The sequence below is a fragment of the Callorhinchus milii genome, unplaced genomic scaffold, assembly GCF_018977255.1.
Source record: "Callorhinchus milii isolate IMCB2004 unplaced genomic scaffold, IMCB_Cmil_1.0 Scaffold10, whole genome shotgun sequence".
In the NCBI taxonomy this organism is placed as follows: Eukaryota; Metazoa; Chordata; class Chondrichthyes; order Chimaeriformes; family Callorhinchidae; genus Callorhinchus; species Callorhinchus milii.
The window spans coordinates 10,280,015-10,298,539 of record NW_024704751.1 but is presented as its reverse complement, the minus strand read 5'-3'; the positions used below and the strand labels follow the sequence as shown (position 1 = coordinate 10,298,539).

The 18,525-nt window shown below is 49.1% G+C and overlaps 1 protein-coding gene across 6 annotated transcripts; it reads left to right on the top strand.

Annotated features, from left to right (window-relative positions):
• septin4 (septin-4) lies at window positions 1-17,623 on the top strand. 6 transcript variants are annotated; one of them, XM_007896424.2, is made up of 12 exons: window positions 976-1,166; window positions 8,056-8,388; window positions 10,885-10,981; window positions 11,281-11,367; window positions 11,560-11,683; window positions 12,011-12,145; window positions 12,691-12,808; window positions 13,240-13,341; window positions 14,059-14,155; window positions 14,723-14,885; window positions 16,408-16,507; window positions 17,036-17,623. In XM_007896424.2, exons 1-12 carry the CDS (start codon window positions 1,164-1,166, stop codon window positions 17,105-17,107), a joined length of 1,431 nt encoding a protein of 476 aa, XP_007894615.1. In that variant the 5' UTR covers window positions 976-1,163; the 3' UTR covers window positions 17,108-17,623. The 6 variants fall into 6 exon arrangements, with proteins under 6 accessions (XP_007894616.1, XP_007894615.1, XP_007894617.1 ...); XM_007896421.2 differs by lacking the exon at window positions 976-1,166 and adding an exon at window positions 6,962-7,144; XM_007896425.2 differs by lacking the exons at window positions 976-1,166; window positions 8,056-8,388 and adding an exon at window positions 1-117.
• The last annotated feature ends 902 nt before the right edge of the window (window positions 17,624-18,525 follow it).

The window sequence follows — 18,525 nt, the reverse complement described above, 5'->3', positions numbered from 1 at the left end:
CTGGTTATGTCCGAGCTGTGGATTGCATTGGTTTGTGCTGGGAGCCTGATTCCCTGACTATGTGGTAGCTCTGGTCAAGGCTGAAGGATGTTCTTGTGGAGAGAGACACCAGTGCAGGTTAGTGCCACCATCTGCTCTTCTAGATTTAATGTCATTATTGAACTAGTGAACGTCTCAAGGTCACTGGACTCTGGCTCTTCCTTGTGGGTCCTGCCTTCCTGGTTACACACAAGCTATAAACAAGACAGATGGAGCTTTGCTCTGCCGTAGAGTCCTGTAGCTCAGTGGTTAGAGCACTCTCCTCACGAACGAGAGGACCTGGGTTTGAATCCTGGGCATGGCAACACACTGGGTAAGTTTCTTTACTCCACACACCTCTGTTTACCTAGCAATAAGTAGGACCCTGGTTGTTATTGATTGGTGGATCACTTTTCCAGGGATAATAACCCCTTTAAAAAAAATTGGTCATTCAATTCACAACTGTTTGTGGGGCACTGCTGTGTGCAATTGGCTGCCACGTCTCGTACACAAAATATTCAGTCAATTCACTTTACAGTAGTCGCTGGGTACACTCAGCAGGTCAGGCAGCATCTATGGAGAAAGGAAAGTGAGTAAACCCCTGACCTGCTGAGTGTACCCAACGACTTCTGTTTTTGTTTCAGATTTCCAGCATCTGCAGTATTTTGTGTTTTGTTCACTTTACAGCGTATTCTGTGAAGCGCTTTGAGGTGTCTCGAAGATGTGATAATGCGCTGTATCAAATGCAGGATTTTTGTTGTTATGACGTGTACGTGTGCATTGCACACACCCTGTTGGGACACTCTTGCCGGTCAGAGCAACACACCTGCCTATAGCTGATGCTGTAAGTAGGGTGAGGAGCCGCACTGCTCGCTTCTGTTGCCTATTTATATCCCTTCCCTCTGGCAGCCTTTATCACATGATCCTCATGTTTTCCAATGAGAAATGCCTGGGTTGCCATCTCTGGCTGTTTCCTGTGTGGGAGGGTCAGGGCTGCTGTCTGTGCTGAGCTCAACACAGACAGGAGAGTGTGGCTGTCCCATCATCACTATCACTGGATGGCTCTGTGAGTGGCTGAGAGGCTCTGGTACCCAGCACCAGCTCGGGGGGAGCTCTACATCAGCAGCTGCGGCCGAGGCTGGGACATGGTAAGGCAGGCCTTTCCTTGTAACCTGGGCAATAGCTCCACTTCCCCACTTTAATAGGATTGAACTGGATTCGTACCATTCTCAAATCTCTATTAAACGCAGTAAATAGATCAGGAATATATGCAGCTCTGCACTAATCCGCTCTGTGATCTGACTGAGAGAGAGAGAGAGAGAGAGTGTATGTGTGTGTGGATGGACGGTGTACTGCACAGATGTGCTGATCATTGACAGTCTCTCAGTGACAGGCTTCACTGAGAGCCTTTGGATGTTGTACTCACCACTGCATTCCTCCCGCAGAAACAGTTAACCGGTTAGTTCTGAATCTTATTTGGATGTACAGTAATTTTGTGAAGTTTCTACTAACCAACGATGCACTTTATTTGCTGAGCATAATTCTACCATCCAGCCTTTTTGTGTGTTCTTGTTGGGATATCCTCCTGACGTGATAGGGATTGTTGTTGTTATGAATTGCTGCCATTAGATCCTGTTTCTAACTCTGCTCCAGGTCCTAATCTCTGAAGAGTGCCTCCTACTGCTCAGCTTTGGCACACCTGCTTGTGCTTGCCATGTCTGAGGTCAATTTCAGAGCAGGTTGTCTGTGCCGTGAGCTCACATCCACTCGGATCCACCAGAAATGTTCAGGTAGGAGGAGGCACTTCTTACCTTCCCTCCTCCGGGAAAAGGGACCAGGAAATAACCGATTGAGGTGAATGTGAATGAAGAGGTTAATGTTTATCACAGTAACCACTTGTGCACAGTGTAGGGCTGTCCAATCGCAGAGGTGGAGGAGGGAATGGATCTGGGTGTGGTTTATTGATCATTCATTGGAAGATCCGAGTCCACGTGAAGCTTCTGTGAGAAGCTAATGGGATATGAGGCCTCTTGACAGTGTTTGTCTGTAAAGTCATTGATGAGGCCACAGAACGTGTATAACTGAGTCTGACTTTTGAGTATCGTAGAGCAGTCACTGGATACTCTGTCTCTCACTCTCTCGTTCTTTGTCTCTCTCTCTCGCCCTCTCTCATTCTCTTTCTTCCTCTCTCCCTCTCTTGCTCTCTCACTCCTTCTCCCCCTCGCTCGTACTCTCTCGCTCCCTCTCTCACTCTCTCACAATATTGGTTTGGATGAAGAAGGCCCTTCGGCTCATCCGGTCACCTCCCTCCAGAACAGCTGCCCACCATCCCCCCATCTCAGCATTAGCTGCTTTTTCAGTGAGTCTCAGTGTCTGGGTCTCACCCACCTTTCCTGGTTGATTAAAGAAAAACTTCCTGGTGTCTGTCCTGAAATTGCCCCTTTACAACTTTAAACCTATGTCCTCTTGTTGTACTGTTGTTGCAAATTAAAGTATTGATCTGGGTTTACTTTTTCAATCCCATTCAAAACTTTGTACCTCGATGAAGAGATATGAAAAAGGTTCTCCCTGAGTCATCTACTCTCGAGAGCGCCAGCTTGTTGCAAATATCTTGCTCTCTCTTGCTCTCTCTCTCTCTCTCTACAGGGAGATTCGCTGGTGCAGCTACAGAGATTGAACCACATAGTCAATGTCTTCAGTATGCTGCCCTGTCAACACTGTCTCTTGGTTCTCTCTGGGAACCTTTGTTATCGGACGCCCAGCTGCGTTGCCCTTGGCTTGGCTGATTTCCTATGTTACACTGAACACAAGAGCTGACAGTACTGAAGCACTGAGTAACTCACACAAACACACACACACACACACACACACACGTGCTCACACAGTCACTTCCCATGGATAACACAACAGTGATGGATTTGGCTCTGTGCCCTGTCACTGTGACTCACTCAGGCTATTACTCAGATCAACTTTGGGAGATTGTTTCGGTTGAAGAAGGTCCTATCCACCTCACCTCTGTGACCTTCTAAAACCCTAGCAACCTGGCCGCTCCCTCCGCTCAGCAGACAGTGGCCTGCTCCATGCCCCCTCCCTGCCTGCTCCATCATTGGTGGTCGGACCTTCAGCTGTTCTGCCCTCACCCTCTGGGACTAACATGTTGGTGGAAATTCTATTCCTCGCCCTTTCAAGGTCTGTCTTGAGACCTTCCTGTTTGACTGCACCTTCGGTCATCTTCCCACCCCTCTTGGGCCCCGAATCCAACCCCCAGCTTCTCATGTGCAAACCCTCGACTGTCCAGTGCCTTGAGACGTCCTCCCGACGAGAAAGATAATGTATAAATGCCATCTGTTGTTGTTGTTGCTGTATTGTGCTGTATATTGGGAGAGCTATATTACTGTTTAGTTGGGAGTGGGTTACGCACAGGGTGGGGGGGTTCGGGGGTGAGTTTGGCTGGGATTGTTATTATGGGGTGAGAGCGCGGGGTGTTGGGGAAAGGCGTTGAAAGGTCATTCAGAACTCTGCAGCTCATGTACTGTCCCGCACCAGGCTTCGCGACCACATCACTCCCACCCTCACCCTCACCCTCACCCTCGCTCCCCTCCACTGGCTCCCCATCCCCCAGAGGATCGAATTCAAGATCCTCACCCTCACCTACAAGGCCATTCATGGCCTTGCTCCCTCCTAACTCTCCAACCTACCGTCCCCCTACTTACCTGCCCGTACCCTCCGTTCCTCTGGCTCCGGTCTGCTCCACATCCCCCGCTCCAACCGCCCGACCATCGGTGGTCGGGCCTTCAGCCTCTCAGCCCCGAGGCTCTGGAACTCTATCCCCAGTGCCTTCGCCCCCTCCTCCCTTTCCTCCTTCAAGGCCGGTCTCAAGACCTTTCTCTTTGACCGAGCCTTCAGCTCCCCTCTCGACTCCCTACCCCCTCCTCGCTCCCTCCCTTCCCTCCCCTCACCCTGACCATTTGCCCCCAGCCTCGCTCCCTCCCTTCCCTCCCCTCACCCTGACCATTTCCCCCCTGCTCGGGTCCTGACCCAACTGTACAGCGCCTTGGGACGTCCTCCCGACGTGAAAGGCGCTCTGTTGTTGTTGTTATTGGCTGTTTCAGGACCTATTATGTGGAGTTCTCAGTCACAATGACAGACACTGTTATTGTTGTGTGTGAGCTGTGATTAGGTGGTGATGGGTTGGGATTGACATGTTTGCCTGCGGTGCAGTGCTGAAGGTGACCAGAAGACACTTGTGTGTTTGGTTCGGCTTGTGATCAGAGCGACAGTGCCGATGGCGTGTTGGATATTGACGCTGGGATCAATGCCATTGATCATGTAGTGTCTGTCTGTGAGTATCCCCAGCTCCCTGCTGTGTGCTGGCCACCCTGGGCTTGTTCTGTACTTGTCAGTAAGTGGACTGATATTGTGGAGTGTGTGTGTGTGTGTTGGGGGGGGGGGGTGGGAGGGAGATATAAATAATCCTTGCATTTGATATAGCGCTTTATCACACCTTCGAGATGTCTCAAAGCGCTTCATAGAATATACTGTTAAGTGAATTGAATCATAGAATTATACAGCACAGAAGGAGGCCATTCGGCCCATCGTGTCTGTGCCGGCTCTTTTAAAAGAGCTTACAATTCAACCCCACTCCCCCGCTCTCTCTTCATAGCCCTGCAAACTTGTCCTCCACAAATAATTATCTTCTCTCTTAAAAGTTGTTATCGAATCGGCTTCCACCAGCCTTTCAGGCAATGCATTCCAGATCCCAACAACTCGAACAACATATAATTAATTAACTGTATATTTTGTGGGCAAAGGGCATGGGCTGTTGGCCACCCTCTTACCCCCACCCTTCCTGCCCTCCATCCCTCCTGATCCCATCTCGGGTCCAACTGATCCCTACTTGGGGCGTCCTCCCGATGTGTAAGGAGCTGTGTAAATGTAATTTGTTGTTGTTGTTATTTGTTGTACTGCATGAATATAACTTCTAAGAAGTTGAACCCCACTGATTTGGCAATGTAGGCCAGCATCCTGTTTGCCTTGTTTACTGTGGACTCACACTGTGGACACAGTGAGCGATGAGTCAACTAACACTCCCTGGATCTCGTTCAGCTTCTTCTTTGACGAGTTCATTTCGTGGGATAATCACCTCCAAAATACACTTAACAGTATATAATGTGACGCGTTATGAAACATACTTTCATCGTGAAAGGCTTTGTACAAATGTAGAGATTATTATTTAAGAAGTATTATTGTTGTTATTCTTTTCTATCCATGGAATGCATAAGCTTTGCTTTGTTTTGCATTTATTGATATCGCTGTCTGGCAAGCTTTCCTGCTGCTTGTCCAGCTGGGACCACCCTACCCATTAGGGCTTTGGTTTGCAGGGTTAACAGGAGCTAAGTGGGAGGATTCCCTGCTCCCAGTGACTGGTCTGCCCTTCCAGTTCTTACTGATGAGCCAGGCTGGCTGTGCTGTCTGGATGTCCAGCGCATTGGGACGTCTTCCCGACATGTAAGGAGCTATACAAATGTAATTTTGTTGTTGCTGTCATCAGTAGTGCCCTAGAATACTGCAGACCTGCCTGACTCAGGAACTGGACTAGAGACCGCCACAGAGGACTGGCTCGGTTCTGACTTCCGTTGCCAACCATGTCACCTTGGGGCCAGTTCAATTCCATGGAGACCCCACTTACCTAACAGCCCCCCCCACCACCCCCCATGCACACAAACAAGGAGGATAGTCACCAGTCGGTTCCTTTGCATTTGTCTGCATTGAACTTCATTTGCCACTCATCAGCCCAGTTGCATACCCCGTCGAGCTCGCTTTGTAAGATCTTGGCTGCTCCCTCTGATTCCATAGTTCCCCCCAATCCGCTTCCTTTGGTCCCCTTCCTCCCCTTCCCCCTGCCTCGGTCCCGGGATCCATTAGTGTAAAGCGCTCTGAGACGCTGTCAGGCGTGGAGGGCGCTGTATAAATCCAAGTTGTTTTTGTTGTTCCTTGGCTTGGTCTGATCTGTAAGTGTAAATACGGAGCCTGTGAATCCAGGTCGTGTGTGTGTGTGTGTGTGTTTACGCGTGTGTATATGCGTGCCTGTGTGGTAGTGTTAGTGAGCCCAGCGTCAGTGCAGTGATGGGAGTAATTGCAGCCAGCGGGGGCTTTGCTGATCGATGTGAGTGAAGGACAGAGAATCCTCCTGGCGCAGGAATATAAAGCCGTCCTCTCCACTCTGCACCTCACTTGCTCAGCACTGCAAATGAACTCCTGGTCACGAGTGCGGAAAAAGGCAGCTGTTCTGAGCTTGCTGAGAATGCCAAAGCACGCAGGTGAGTAGGAGACACTTCACATTCAGGCTGCACGGGAGCTCTCAGAGCTGAGCTGCACGGGAGCTCTCAGGGTTGAGCTGCACGGGAGCCCTCTCGGGGTTGAGCTGCACGGGAGCTGTATCACAGTCAGGCGCCAGTCTCCGATCTGCTTACAGTATATACTGTGAAGAGGATTCACTGTGTATTTTGTGGGTGAAACTTGACAGCTAATTGCGCACAGCAGCGTCTCACAAACACTCAGTAAGTGACCAGATAAAAGCGATCCGCCAATCGACTAACAACCAGGTTCCTACTTACTGCTGGTAACCAGGGTCATGGAGTAAGGAAACTTGCCCAACTTGCCTGGAATTGAACCCAGGTCCTCTGGCTGGCGAGGCCAGTGCTCTAACCACTAAACTACAGGACTCCACAAATGAAGGATCGCGGACCGAGCCCCATCAGCGCTCCCTGCCACTCGCTCATGGATTTCCAGTCACCTGGAGCATTAGTCGCCCTCCTCACTGACTTCTAATGTGGCCATGTTTTCACTTCTCTTCCTCTTCTTCACACGCCTTTTCCTCCCGTCCCTCTCACTCCATCTTCCTCTCTTCTCCTCCCGCTGCTCCCCCCACCCTCTGCTGCCGGCTTCCTGGACTGAGATGGCAGAGAGCAACGGGCCTCGGGGGGACTCGGCAGAGGTTGGGCCGTGCCCAGCACGAGGCCACCCTGAGGGGCCTGAGTGTGGGCAATGTGACCACAGTACCAGCCGCTCAGCCTTCCTGCACCAACACCTGGCACCACCAGCCCTCCCACAACACAAGACGCAGGTACCCCCCCATTACTAGCCTAACCAGCAAGTCACAGCCTCTAGTAACCTCTCCTGTGTGTACAGCTAGTGTTGGAGTGTGTCATTGTTTGTGGCTTTAGCTGAGAGGAGCTTGTGTGGTCAAATACAAATGAGATAGATTTATTTTAGAAAATAATGTTTTGGGGATGCAGTATATATTGGGAGAACATGCCAGAGTGCTTCACAGCACTTACTACTGTTAAATGGAGTGACTTTGGCTTACCTCCAAAATACACAGTCACTTCACTTTGCACTAACTCCTGCAAAGCACTTGTAGATATGGCGATAGCCTGATAAGGTGGAATATCAAATAGAAGGATTAGTATTAATAATAATACGTTCACATTTTCTCATCGCTTCCTGCTTTGCCTGGTTGGTGTTGTGTGGAGGGAGACTGTTCAGGCTCTTCAGACTCTACCCCGCGGGAACGTTGTTGTCGTTGTTCCCGGACTCATTGGATGTTATTGGGAATGATGGTTGTCGTGTACGAAACGATCAAGTCACTCTGTTACTCTCACTCTATCACTTCAGCACTCTCAATCTCACTCCATCACATTCACTCTATCACTCTCACTCTATCTCTCTGTCACTCTCACTCCATCATTCGGTCACTTTCACTCTGTCATTCTCACTCCATCACTCCATCATTCTCACTCTGTCACAGTGATTCCACCACTCAGTTGCCGAGCAACAAAGTGAAATTATTCCATGTATTTTCATGAGTTTGATTTACCTTTAACATTGTTTTTTCTCATTCTTTTTCACTCTCTCTTTCCCTTTTCTCCCCTATCACCACCCACCATCCGCGTATATTCTGCAACACCCCTGTCCCGACCTGCCCCCACCTGCCCTGTCTCTCCCTCCTGGATTTCCTCCCGCACTTCCTGCCAGCTCGCTCACTTCCTAAAGGAAGATTCAGAAGACACGGAAATAGAGTGGATAATGAAAGAGAGAGCCAAGGACAGCCTGCCCGGCTCGGGCCCGGAGAGCTTGGCAGAGGAGCGCGGGACCCCAGCCAGCTCAGACACCCTGAGTGTGCAGGAAAGCTCCGATCATTACGGCTCTGGTTCAGAGGAAGCGGAGATCCAGAGGTGGAAGCAGTCAGTCGGAGGGCAGCAGGGTGATAGCTTGCGGGTGGCATCAGAGACCTCGTCAGTGCCACCGCTTAGCCCAGCTCGCTCCAAAAGCCCTTGGGGGAAACTTGACCCGTATGATTCATTTGAGGTAATGGGAGACTTCGATTTAGCTGCAGGTTTCTCTGTTTCACTTGTGTACAATACAGCGTTTCCTCCCCCCTCCCCTCTCCCCCCCCTCTCCTCATCGATTCTCCTCAAGACACAGTCAATCCACTTTACAGTATATTCTGTGAAGCGCTTGGAGACATCTCGAAGACCTGATAAGGCGTTGTATCAAATGCCGGGATGATTGACCGCAGTCAGCGGTAATTCTCATGTGCGCTGTCCAGTGCTGAAGTGATCCTAACGGGGCTTCTCTTCATGTGTGAGCCTCGACAGAGAGTGCTTGTTGGCTACAACACCAACATTGAATTTGTATAGCGCTCATCACACAGGGCAGCGTCTCAGAGCCCTTTCACATCGGGTGGATTTCCCAAAGGGAGGAGATTCTACTCTGTGTGAGGGTAGAGGACACTGAACCCGTGTCCTCTTGTTCTGCCGCCTGCCTGGTTTCGTGAAAAGTGTTGTTGCTGATCACGTTCCTGTGGTTTGGACTTGGTTTTGTGGATGGTTATCAGAGGCTTGCTCCTGGCTGATCCTTCCCTTATCGCTCTACCTTTGTACCTGTATATAGCTGTACCTCAGTGGGTTAGATGCGGGTACTGAAGGGAACATAGGAACAGGAGTAGACATTCAGCCCCTGAGCCTGTTCTGCCATTCTATAAAATCATGGCTGATCTGTACTTCGATTCCAATTACCCACCTTCGCCCGTATCCCTTCATATCCTTATCGTGCAGATACAAAATATTCTTTACAGGATATTCTGTGAAGCACTTTGACATGTCTCGAAGACATGATAAGGTACTATGTCAAATTTACCTTACAGATATCTATCCGCTTCAGTCTTGAAAATGTGAATGGGTTGGAGCTATCTTTGTCTAATCTTGTTATTAATCAGATTGTCTGACACAGTCCAGCCACATGTGTGCATGTTAGTAAAACACCCAACCCACGAGAATAGTTTTTTTAAATGACTTTTTTAAAATAGTTTTTAAAAACCAAAGAGATGAACATTGCTCCCTTTAACCAGCACTCGACAGTCTCAGGTCCGCATTGATCTGGCTTCCAGGGGTAACCTCCCAACTAAGCTGTACCGTTAGTTTCCCGTTGTCTGGATCGACAAAGTTATTTAAAATCCTTTACAATTAATTCTCCATCTCTCTCAGAAACATCAGTGTGGCTGCAGTCCCGATCCTCGCCACAGGAGGGCGCTAGTGCTCAGTCAGTGCAATGCACATTCTTTGGAACAGCCCAGAGGCGCCACCTACAGGCAGCACATCATCACTGCACCGCGTTATCATGTAGTGTCTTTGGAATAATCCTTACACTTGAAATAGCGACTTCTGGATTGATGTTTGTAAAGTTATTAAAGGAGAGGGGGTGAGGGCGGGTAATTGCTGTTGAGGTACAGATCAGCATTGATCTTATAGGATAGCGGAACAGGCTCGAGGGGCTGAATGGCCTCTTCTTGTTCCTATGTTCCCTCTGAGTCGTTTTCTCTCGAGACTGAAGAAGAGCCTTAACAACACTACACTGATGGAAATTACAAGTTGGACAAATGAGCAGTTTGAGGATTGTGGCTCCAGACTCTGGTCTTCCTGCTGCACAGAGCGAGGATCCTATTAACAAATGATCAAACAACTGCAATCACCCCAGCAGCAGCCAGTTCATCACCGCGGGGAGGATCACAGAGCCCACTCGATGAGCAGCTGTCCTGCGAGTTATTGTGACACAAATAATAGGCTGAGGAACACAGACAGAGAATCCCCAGAGATCAATTTTACAAGGCGTTCCCAGCCATCAGGGTCGGCCGTGTGTGCGCCTGTGTGTGTGGGTGAGAGAGAGTGTGTGTGAGATTGTGTGGGTGAGAGGGTGTGTGAGTGTGTGTGTGAGAGAGTGCGTATTATTGTGTGTGTGTGTGTGAGTGAGAGAGAGAGTATGTGTGTGTGTGTGTGTGTTTGCTGCCAGGAACAGCTAATTGTGCTGACTTCAAGGATAAAATCTTGGTTGGTTGGCTTATTCACAAAGAAAAGGGAGTTTGTCCTGACCAGTGTCTTGACTAACACTCCCCTCGCTGATTGTCGGAGCAGGATTGCCCTGCGCGGGGTGACTGGGCTGAGCTCTCCCTCCATTAAGCCAAGGCATAATGACAAACAGTTTTTTTTAAAATGCAGTTTCTCTGTCCAGCTAAGAAGTTACATCGGAATATATTGGTCTGAAATTCCACCTGGTCTTAGCCTGCAGACCGTTTCGGCTCGAGATCTCAGCGGGTCCACAATTGTGGGAAGTCCTTTGCTTCAGTTCTAATTTCTGCAATTGTCCCATTCCACAGCCTTTCATTCCCTTTCTCACAAGGTATTATTATTAGTGGTCATGGCAATAAGGTGAAGAATGTGGGACAGTTTAATGGCTGCCCGTTGTGTGGGTCTCGGCCTCTGTGACCAGCGCTTGATGGTGATGATGATCTCATCTTCATTGCCACAGGATCAGGAAAAGGAGTACGTGGGTTTCGCCACCTTACCCAGCCAGGTTCACCGCAAGTCCGTCAAGAAAGGATTTGACTTCACTCTCTTGGTGGCAGGTAATGTTCTGCTGTTCTACGGGTCCTTCCCAATAACAGTGCATCTCAGTCAGGCCCAGCGCAGGGCACGGAGCTCAACACAGCACACAGTAAACATCATGTGATTGCTATCACTATACACACCGTACACACACACACCGTATACACACACAGTATATATATATATACACACACTGTATATTACATACACTATATATACACACACTATATACACACACACACACACACTTGAATCAACAAGGAGCTTGGGTTATGATCAGTGCTGTCTCTGCTCTCATGTCTGTGCTTTTGTTTCTCAGGAGAATCAGGTCTGGGTAAATCCACACTGGTGAACAGCCTTTTCCTCACAGACCTGTACAATGACAAGAAATTCCTCAACTCAGAAGGTCAGAATCGCCCACAATGATACAGTGATCCGTCTGTCCCACTTCATTCATGTTGGCTGAGGTGTCGGGCAGTGTGGGCACTGCAAGCCTCAGCAGTCACCAATGTTAGGGATTTCTGTGTCTGTGCGTCCCACGACCGACTGTTCTTTCTGTGTCTGACTGACTGACTGACTGTCTCCCCTCCCTCCCCAGAGAGGATCACGCAGACAGTCGAGATCACCAAACACACGGTGGAAATTGAGGAGAAGGGAGTGCGACTGAGGCTCACCATTGTGGACACACCAGGCTTTGGCGACGCTGTCAACAACAAGGAATGGTACATGTGACTGACGCTCGTCTCAGCCAAGCTGGCTAACATGGTGGTGTGGGGGGGAGAGACATTGGTGTGGGCGTGAGGTGCAGTGGTGGAGAGATCTTTGCTGCATATCACGGCAGTGGTGTGTGTGTGTGGTCACTAAACCATCACTTTCAGCCACTACACCAAAACTCTGGAGCACTCTAACCCTAACCCTAAGATCTTTCTCTTGACCATGCCTACGTTCACCTCCCCCCGGCTCGGTGTCGTGCTCCGCCACTGTCAAGCGCTCTGGGACGCTGTGTAAATGCAAGTTGTTGTTGTTGAATCTCGCCTTCACGTTGCTAGTTGGAGACCGGTTGCAGACTATGTGGACCAGCAGTTTGAGCAGTATTTTCGTGACGAGAGTGGCCTGAACAGGAGAAACATCCTGGACAACAGGGTTCACTGCTGCCTCTACTTCATCTCCCCCTTCGGACACGGGTGGGTAAGCGGGAACTTCAAACAGACGCTCGTCACAAAGTGCATCTCACACCTGGGCTTTGGGTAGAACTTAGTCTTTCAAATATATATTGTGTTTATTAAGGAGAGTTTGACCCAGAGTTACCCCACAAACCACCCCCCCCCACCCCCCCACCATCACCTGAGCGGATGGGGAGCGAACAGGTTGATATGGGTTCAGCAGGTCTCAGAGGTAGGAAGGAATAAGGCTGTGGAGGGCCTTGAAGGCAAGGACAAGGATTTTAAACTCTACCCTCTGGGGAATGGGGAGCCAGTGGAACCGGGCGAGGATGGGAATGATGGGGTTGGAATGATGGGGTCACGGAGCCCGGCGCGGAAAAAGGACACGAGCTGCAGAGTTCTGGATGATCTGCAGCTGGTGGAGGGAAGAGTTGGGAAGGCCGACAAGCAGGGAGTTGGTGCAGTGGAGCTTAGATGTAAGAAATAATTATTTGACTTGCTTTGTGTAAAAAAAAGGAACTTTGTGCCAAACAATCACTAACCGCCGGGCACTGTTTGTCTCTCAGTTTGCGTCCGATGGATGTGGAATTCATGAGAGCCGTCCACGACAAGGTGAACATCGTACCTATTCTCGCCAAAGCCGACACACTGACTCCTGCCGAGGTTCGGAAAATGAAGCCAAAGGTAACACATCACATCAATAAATAAATAATCAATCAATCAGTGAAGTCCTGTAGCTTAGTGTTAGGACACTCGCCTCACAGGCGTTCGAAGAGGAAGGTCTTCAGGCACGATCTGAAGATGGGGAAGGAAGGGGCAAGGCGGAGGGATGGAGGAAGAATGTTCCAGAGTTTCAGGGAGTAGTGGCTGAAATCCCGGCCACTGATGGTGGAATGGAGAGCACAAGGTACATGCAAGAGGTGGAGCCAGACAAGTGGAGGCAGCGGGGAGTGGGTTGGGGAGTAAACACAAGGATTATTACTGGAGGTGTTTGCTTGTGACCAGTTTGTCCCAAGGCCGAAAAGCGGTCGAAAATGTACAAAACTGTGAACGTATTGCGTTTGGAACGATCATTCGATTTGCTTCCATTAGTTACACTTTGACAACTCCGACAGATCCGTCAGGAAATTGAAAGCTTTGGGATAAAGATCTACCAATTCCCAGACTGTGATTCGGATGAGGACGAGGAGTTTAAGCAGCAAGATAAGGAACTGAAGGTGAGGAGCCCATGTGAGTTGATTTCCTATCTAGAGACACAGAATAGATTGACCCAGGAATATTGGGACACTGTTAATAAACCTGTACATTACTGTGAGTGGGACTGAAAGCTGCAAACTGTATCACGTTGATAATCCTTTATATAGCTCCTTATATACATTTACTATGACATCCGACAAGTGTGAGTTACAGGCAGACTTGTATGTCATATAATATATGACTGTTTGGGGGAAGCTGCTGCGTACAATTGGCTGCCATGCTTGGCCCACAAAATACACAGTCACTACACTTTACAGTATATCCTGTGAAGCGCTTTGAGATGTCTTGACCATGTGATAAGCGCTATATCAAATGCAAGGATTATTATTATTATCACGTCATTGAAGTGTCTCAAAGTATAGAGAAACCATAGGTTAAGACATTTATTGATTGATTCCACTTCAACTTCACTTTTGCAATTTTTGAAGTGTTCTGAGTTCTTTTCTAACGCGAAGGAAAGGCATTATTTCAAAGCACTTTGCTGCTATTGTTGTTTAGTTCCAATCATATAAAACCAGACTAATGTACTGTTCCTTGCATTTGATATCGCGTCTTATCACGTCATCGAGAGGTCTCAAAGCGCTTCACAGAATATACTGTAAAGTGTCGTGACTGTGTATTTTTCTGAACAACGTTTTTAACCTCTTTTTTGTCCATTAATCTCTTACCTGCTGTAGGAAAGCATTCCGTTTGCTGTGATTGGCAGCAACACTGTGGTTGAAGCCAAAGGAAGGCGAATTCGAGGGCGTCTGTATCCGTGGGGCATTGTAGAAGGTACGATTCTTATTAGAATTAGTCTCAGACACACATGGGGGGGGATTCCAGGTATTGGCGTGAAGCTTTCTCTGCGCTCTACACTTAAATGAATACATCTGAGCCTCGATTGGCTTCAGATACAATAACAAATTTACATTTGTAAAGTGCCTTTCATGTCGGAAGGACGTCCCAAGGCGCTGAACAGTCAGGGATTAGAACCTGAGTGTGGGGAGGTGGTGGTATATCCTGGCAGATGGTTAAAATGAGAGAATAAAGTGGTTTCAGTATCGATCAAAATAACTTGTGTGTTCGCTCAGCGTGTGTTCACAGCGTGTGTGATGGTGTGTGAAGCACATTGCACTGAAGTAGCACTGACACTGTTAAGCGCTCTGAGACGCTGCCCCGTGTGAAGGCCGCTATATAAATACAGGTTGTTGTTGTAAGGCGTAGTGACGGTGTGTGTTTGTGGCTTGGACGCTGAGTGTTCGTTCCCTCTCACTTTCATCCCCCTCTCTCTATCTCCCCCTGTCTCTCTCTCTCCGCCCCCCCCCCCCCCCCCATCTCTCTCTCTGTCTCTTGCTGCAGTGGAGAATCCCGCTCACTGTGACTTTGTGAAGCTGAGGAACATGCTGATCCGAACACACATGCAGGACCTGAAGGACGTGACGCGAGACACTCACTACGAGAACTACCGAGCGCAGTGTATCCAGAGCATGACCCGCATGGTGGTCAAAGAGCGTAACCGGAAGTAAGAACATTCCGTTTATGTTGGCAGAAGGTCGGTTATTAATTCGCTGAGTTACCAAGTATAGAATCGCAAACTTTCACTCGACACATTACACTGGGCCGAAAAGCTGTGAACTTCACACACAGCCTCCGCAACTCTGATCCCACCCCAATCGGTCCCAGTCTTCCACGGCTTTGGCCGTGTTGGATCGGTTTGCGAGCAGAAGCTCAGCACAGATGCATCCACAGATGCTACCTGAGGATTCCATTGGAACAGGAGGAGGCCATTCAGCCCCTCAAGCCTGTTCCGCTATTCTATAAGGTCATGGCTGATCTGTACCTCAAGTCCAAATACCCACATGATAAGGGCCCATATCAAATGCAAGGATTATTATTATTATTATAGTTGTCAGCCTTGGGGGCTGATCTGAGACGTTGAGCCAGGCTTTACACACAGTGAACTGAGTCTATGTAAAAATTTTAAATCGAATGTTTTTTGGTTCTATTGCAGATTGAACTAATTTGAGACTCAGTGCAGAGGTAGTGTTATTCAGAGAGGTTTCAGTCAAGCTTCTATATTCAACTCAGACATAGTCATATTTGAATCAAAGTGCAATAAAAGGTTGAAATGAGCTTTGTCGTCCCTCAATTATTTCTGGGTTTGATGATCTGGGAAAGGGCGAATAGTCAGAGAAAGAGGGTACATTATGGGGCAAATAAAGAGTAAAATTTGGGTTAGTTTCTCCTCCCGTTCTTTGTGCTAGTTAACAGTCACTACACTTTAAAGTGTATCCTGTGAAACATTTTGAGATGTCTCGAATACGTGATAAGGTGCTATATCAAATGCAAGGATTATTATTATCTCTCCCCCACCCCATCATGAATCACATGATCCTCTCGTTCATCTCCAAAGTGGAGAGGTGATCAAACCACTTGTTCACACCAATACACCAGGAGTTGATCACAGCTCCCAAAGGCACCTGGAATAGAGAGACCCGCTCAATAGGGCAACAGAGATCCAATCACTGGTGAGGCTCAGCAGAGAAACACTGTGTGAGATAAAGCCCAATGGAGGAAAGGTAAACTGGAATACCTCAGGGCACAATGACGGCAGCAACTTCTAACCTTATAACCCCACAACCTTAAAAGTTTGCACAGAGCGATCATCGAGAATGGAGAGTTCAACATCCCCATTCTCATGTTCAAATCCCACCATAATCTCCCTCCACCCACCCAACTTCTTCGATCTCTTTTGATCATCTCCCCCCCACCCCACCCCCGGCTCACACCCCTGGACATCACTATGCAGCAGTTTGAGACGTCCAACTTGTGTGAAGGGTGTCCAGGTTGCATTGTAATTGTCACTCAGTCTCCCTTTGTCGCTCAGTCTTTCTCCCTCTCACACACACATACGCTCTCTCATACCTACACACTCACACTCTCTGTCTTTAATACCTTCCCCCCCTACACAGAGACTCTAATATACCTCCCCTCACTCCCCACCCAACACTGACTATTCCTCACCTTTGATTCCTTCCTTTCAGTAAGCTGACGAGAGAGAGTGGGACGGATTTCCCGATTCCCCTCGTTCCTGGCCTGACAGATAATGAGACAGAGAAAATAATCCGGGAGAAGGACGAGGAGGTGAGGAGTCCAGTGGTATTTGTGCTGTTTGGCCTTCGGCCACTCTCCTACCCCCTCCCTCCCTGCCCCCCACCCCTCCTGATCCCAACCCCCAGCTCGGGTGCAAATCCTTGACTGTCCAGGGCCTTGAGACGCCCTTCCAATGTGAAAGATGCCGTGTAAATGTTACTTGCTGTTGTTGTTGTGTCAGGACCGTGTGAGGAGAGTTCACAAAGGACCGGCTGATCATCTCTATCAACACACACTTATTGTCCTTCCTTCAAAGCATGAAGCTGATGGTTAATTGAGTCCCAGTGTCCTGGCTTCAACACTATTCCTGGTGACCCTGTTCCAGTCATTCATTACTCTTTGGGGAAAGAAACAATTCCTGGTGTCTGTCCTGAAATTGCCCTTGGCCTTCCTGAAAATATCGCTGTGTGTTCTTTCTCAATCCCATGTCATCATAATAATAATATCTTGGTCTTTCACTGGTCAAATTCTTATGTTATTGTGTTTGCTGACAGACTCGCTGTGTCTTATTTTTTACAGTTGCGTCGAATGCAGGAAATGCTACAGCAGATTCAGAAGCAGATGCACGGGAGGAATGCGGAGGGGCTGTGAAGGGGGGGCGACTGCACTTTAGTTCAGGGAATGACTTTGTTTACATCCTTCACACGAGAGTCTCGAGCCATCTCCTCCCCCTCGACCCCCAAACCCTGGCCTCCACACTTAACCTTCATCACAAAGTGACTAACAAGAGGGTCCTTTATTTTTTAGTTCTGTTAATTGGAAAGGAAGTTTAGCATATATATGAACTGATGTCTTGTACTGAGCTGGTTAAAGGATCTAGTTGCTGAGCGCGGGTTCGTTTCACTGTGTATAGTCCCACCGGGGTTTTGCTACTGCTGTGATTAACACTCCGTGCAAATGCAATGTTACTACACCTACGCAGAATGAGTTCAGGCTGTAACCCCCTCCCCTGCGCCCCTCCCTCACCTACTGCTCCAGAAAGTAATATTTTGTGTTAAAAAATTATAGATGGAAATAGTTATTTATTAATTCTTATTGAAAAAAAACCCATTAAACTGCTAAGCGAAAAATTGCACTGTGGAGTGAATATTTCAGACGTTAGACTTGGCCATGAGATGGACTTTGTTGTGAAAATCATAAAAATAACCCTTGCATTTGATACAGCGCCTTATCACGTCTTCAAGACGTCTCAAAGGGCTTTGCAGGATATACTGTAAAGTGTAGTGACTGCGTATTTTGTGGGCGAGAACCTCCTGTCGGGTTCTACACCAGAAACGCCTGCGAAGAAGCGCTCTCCTCACTGATACAGGAGCCAATACTGGCCCCAACTATTGCTGAGACCAGACCAGGTCAGCCCAGACCAGGTCAGCCCACACCAGCCCAGACCAGGTCAGCCCAGACCACATCAGCCCAGACCAGGTCAGCCCAGACCACACCAGCCCAGACCAGGTCAGCCCAGCCCAGGTCAGCCCAGCCCAGGTCAGTCCAGACCAGGTCAGATCCGGTCATTCACTCCCGGGTAAATTCAAGTAAGTTTACACCAAATAGATTCTGAGTGCACCATCGCCCACTGCTGGTGGATCCGGGCACTGCACTGCTCTGCGCACGTGTTCCCCTTCCCTCAGTGTTCAGCACTGTTGCAGTTGACATTAATTGGGAAGAGTCGCGGGTGCGAGGCTGACCTGGTCTGGGCTGACCTGGTCTGGGCTGACCTGGTCTGGGCTGACCTGGGCTGGGCTGACCTGGGCTGGGCTGACCTGGGCTGGGCTGGGCTGACCTGGGCTGGGCTGACCTGGGCTGGGCTGACCTGGGCTGGGCTGACCTGGGCTGGGCTGGGCTGACCTGGTCTGGTCTGGGCTGGGCTGGGCTGACCTGGGCTGGGCTGGGCTGGGCTGACCTGGGCTGGGCTGACCTGGGCTGGGCTGGGCTGACCTGGGCTGGGCTGACCTGGGCTGGGCTGACCTGGTCTGGTCTGGGCTGACCTGGTCTGGGCTGACCTGGTCTGGGCT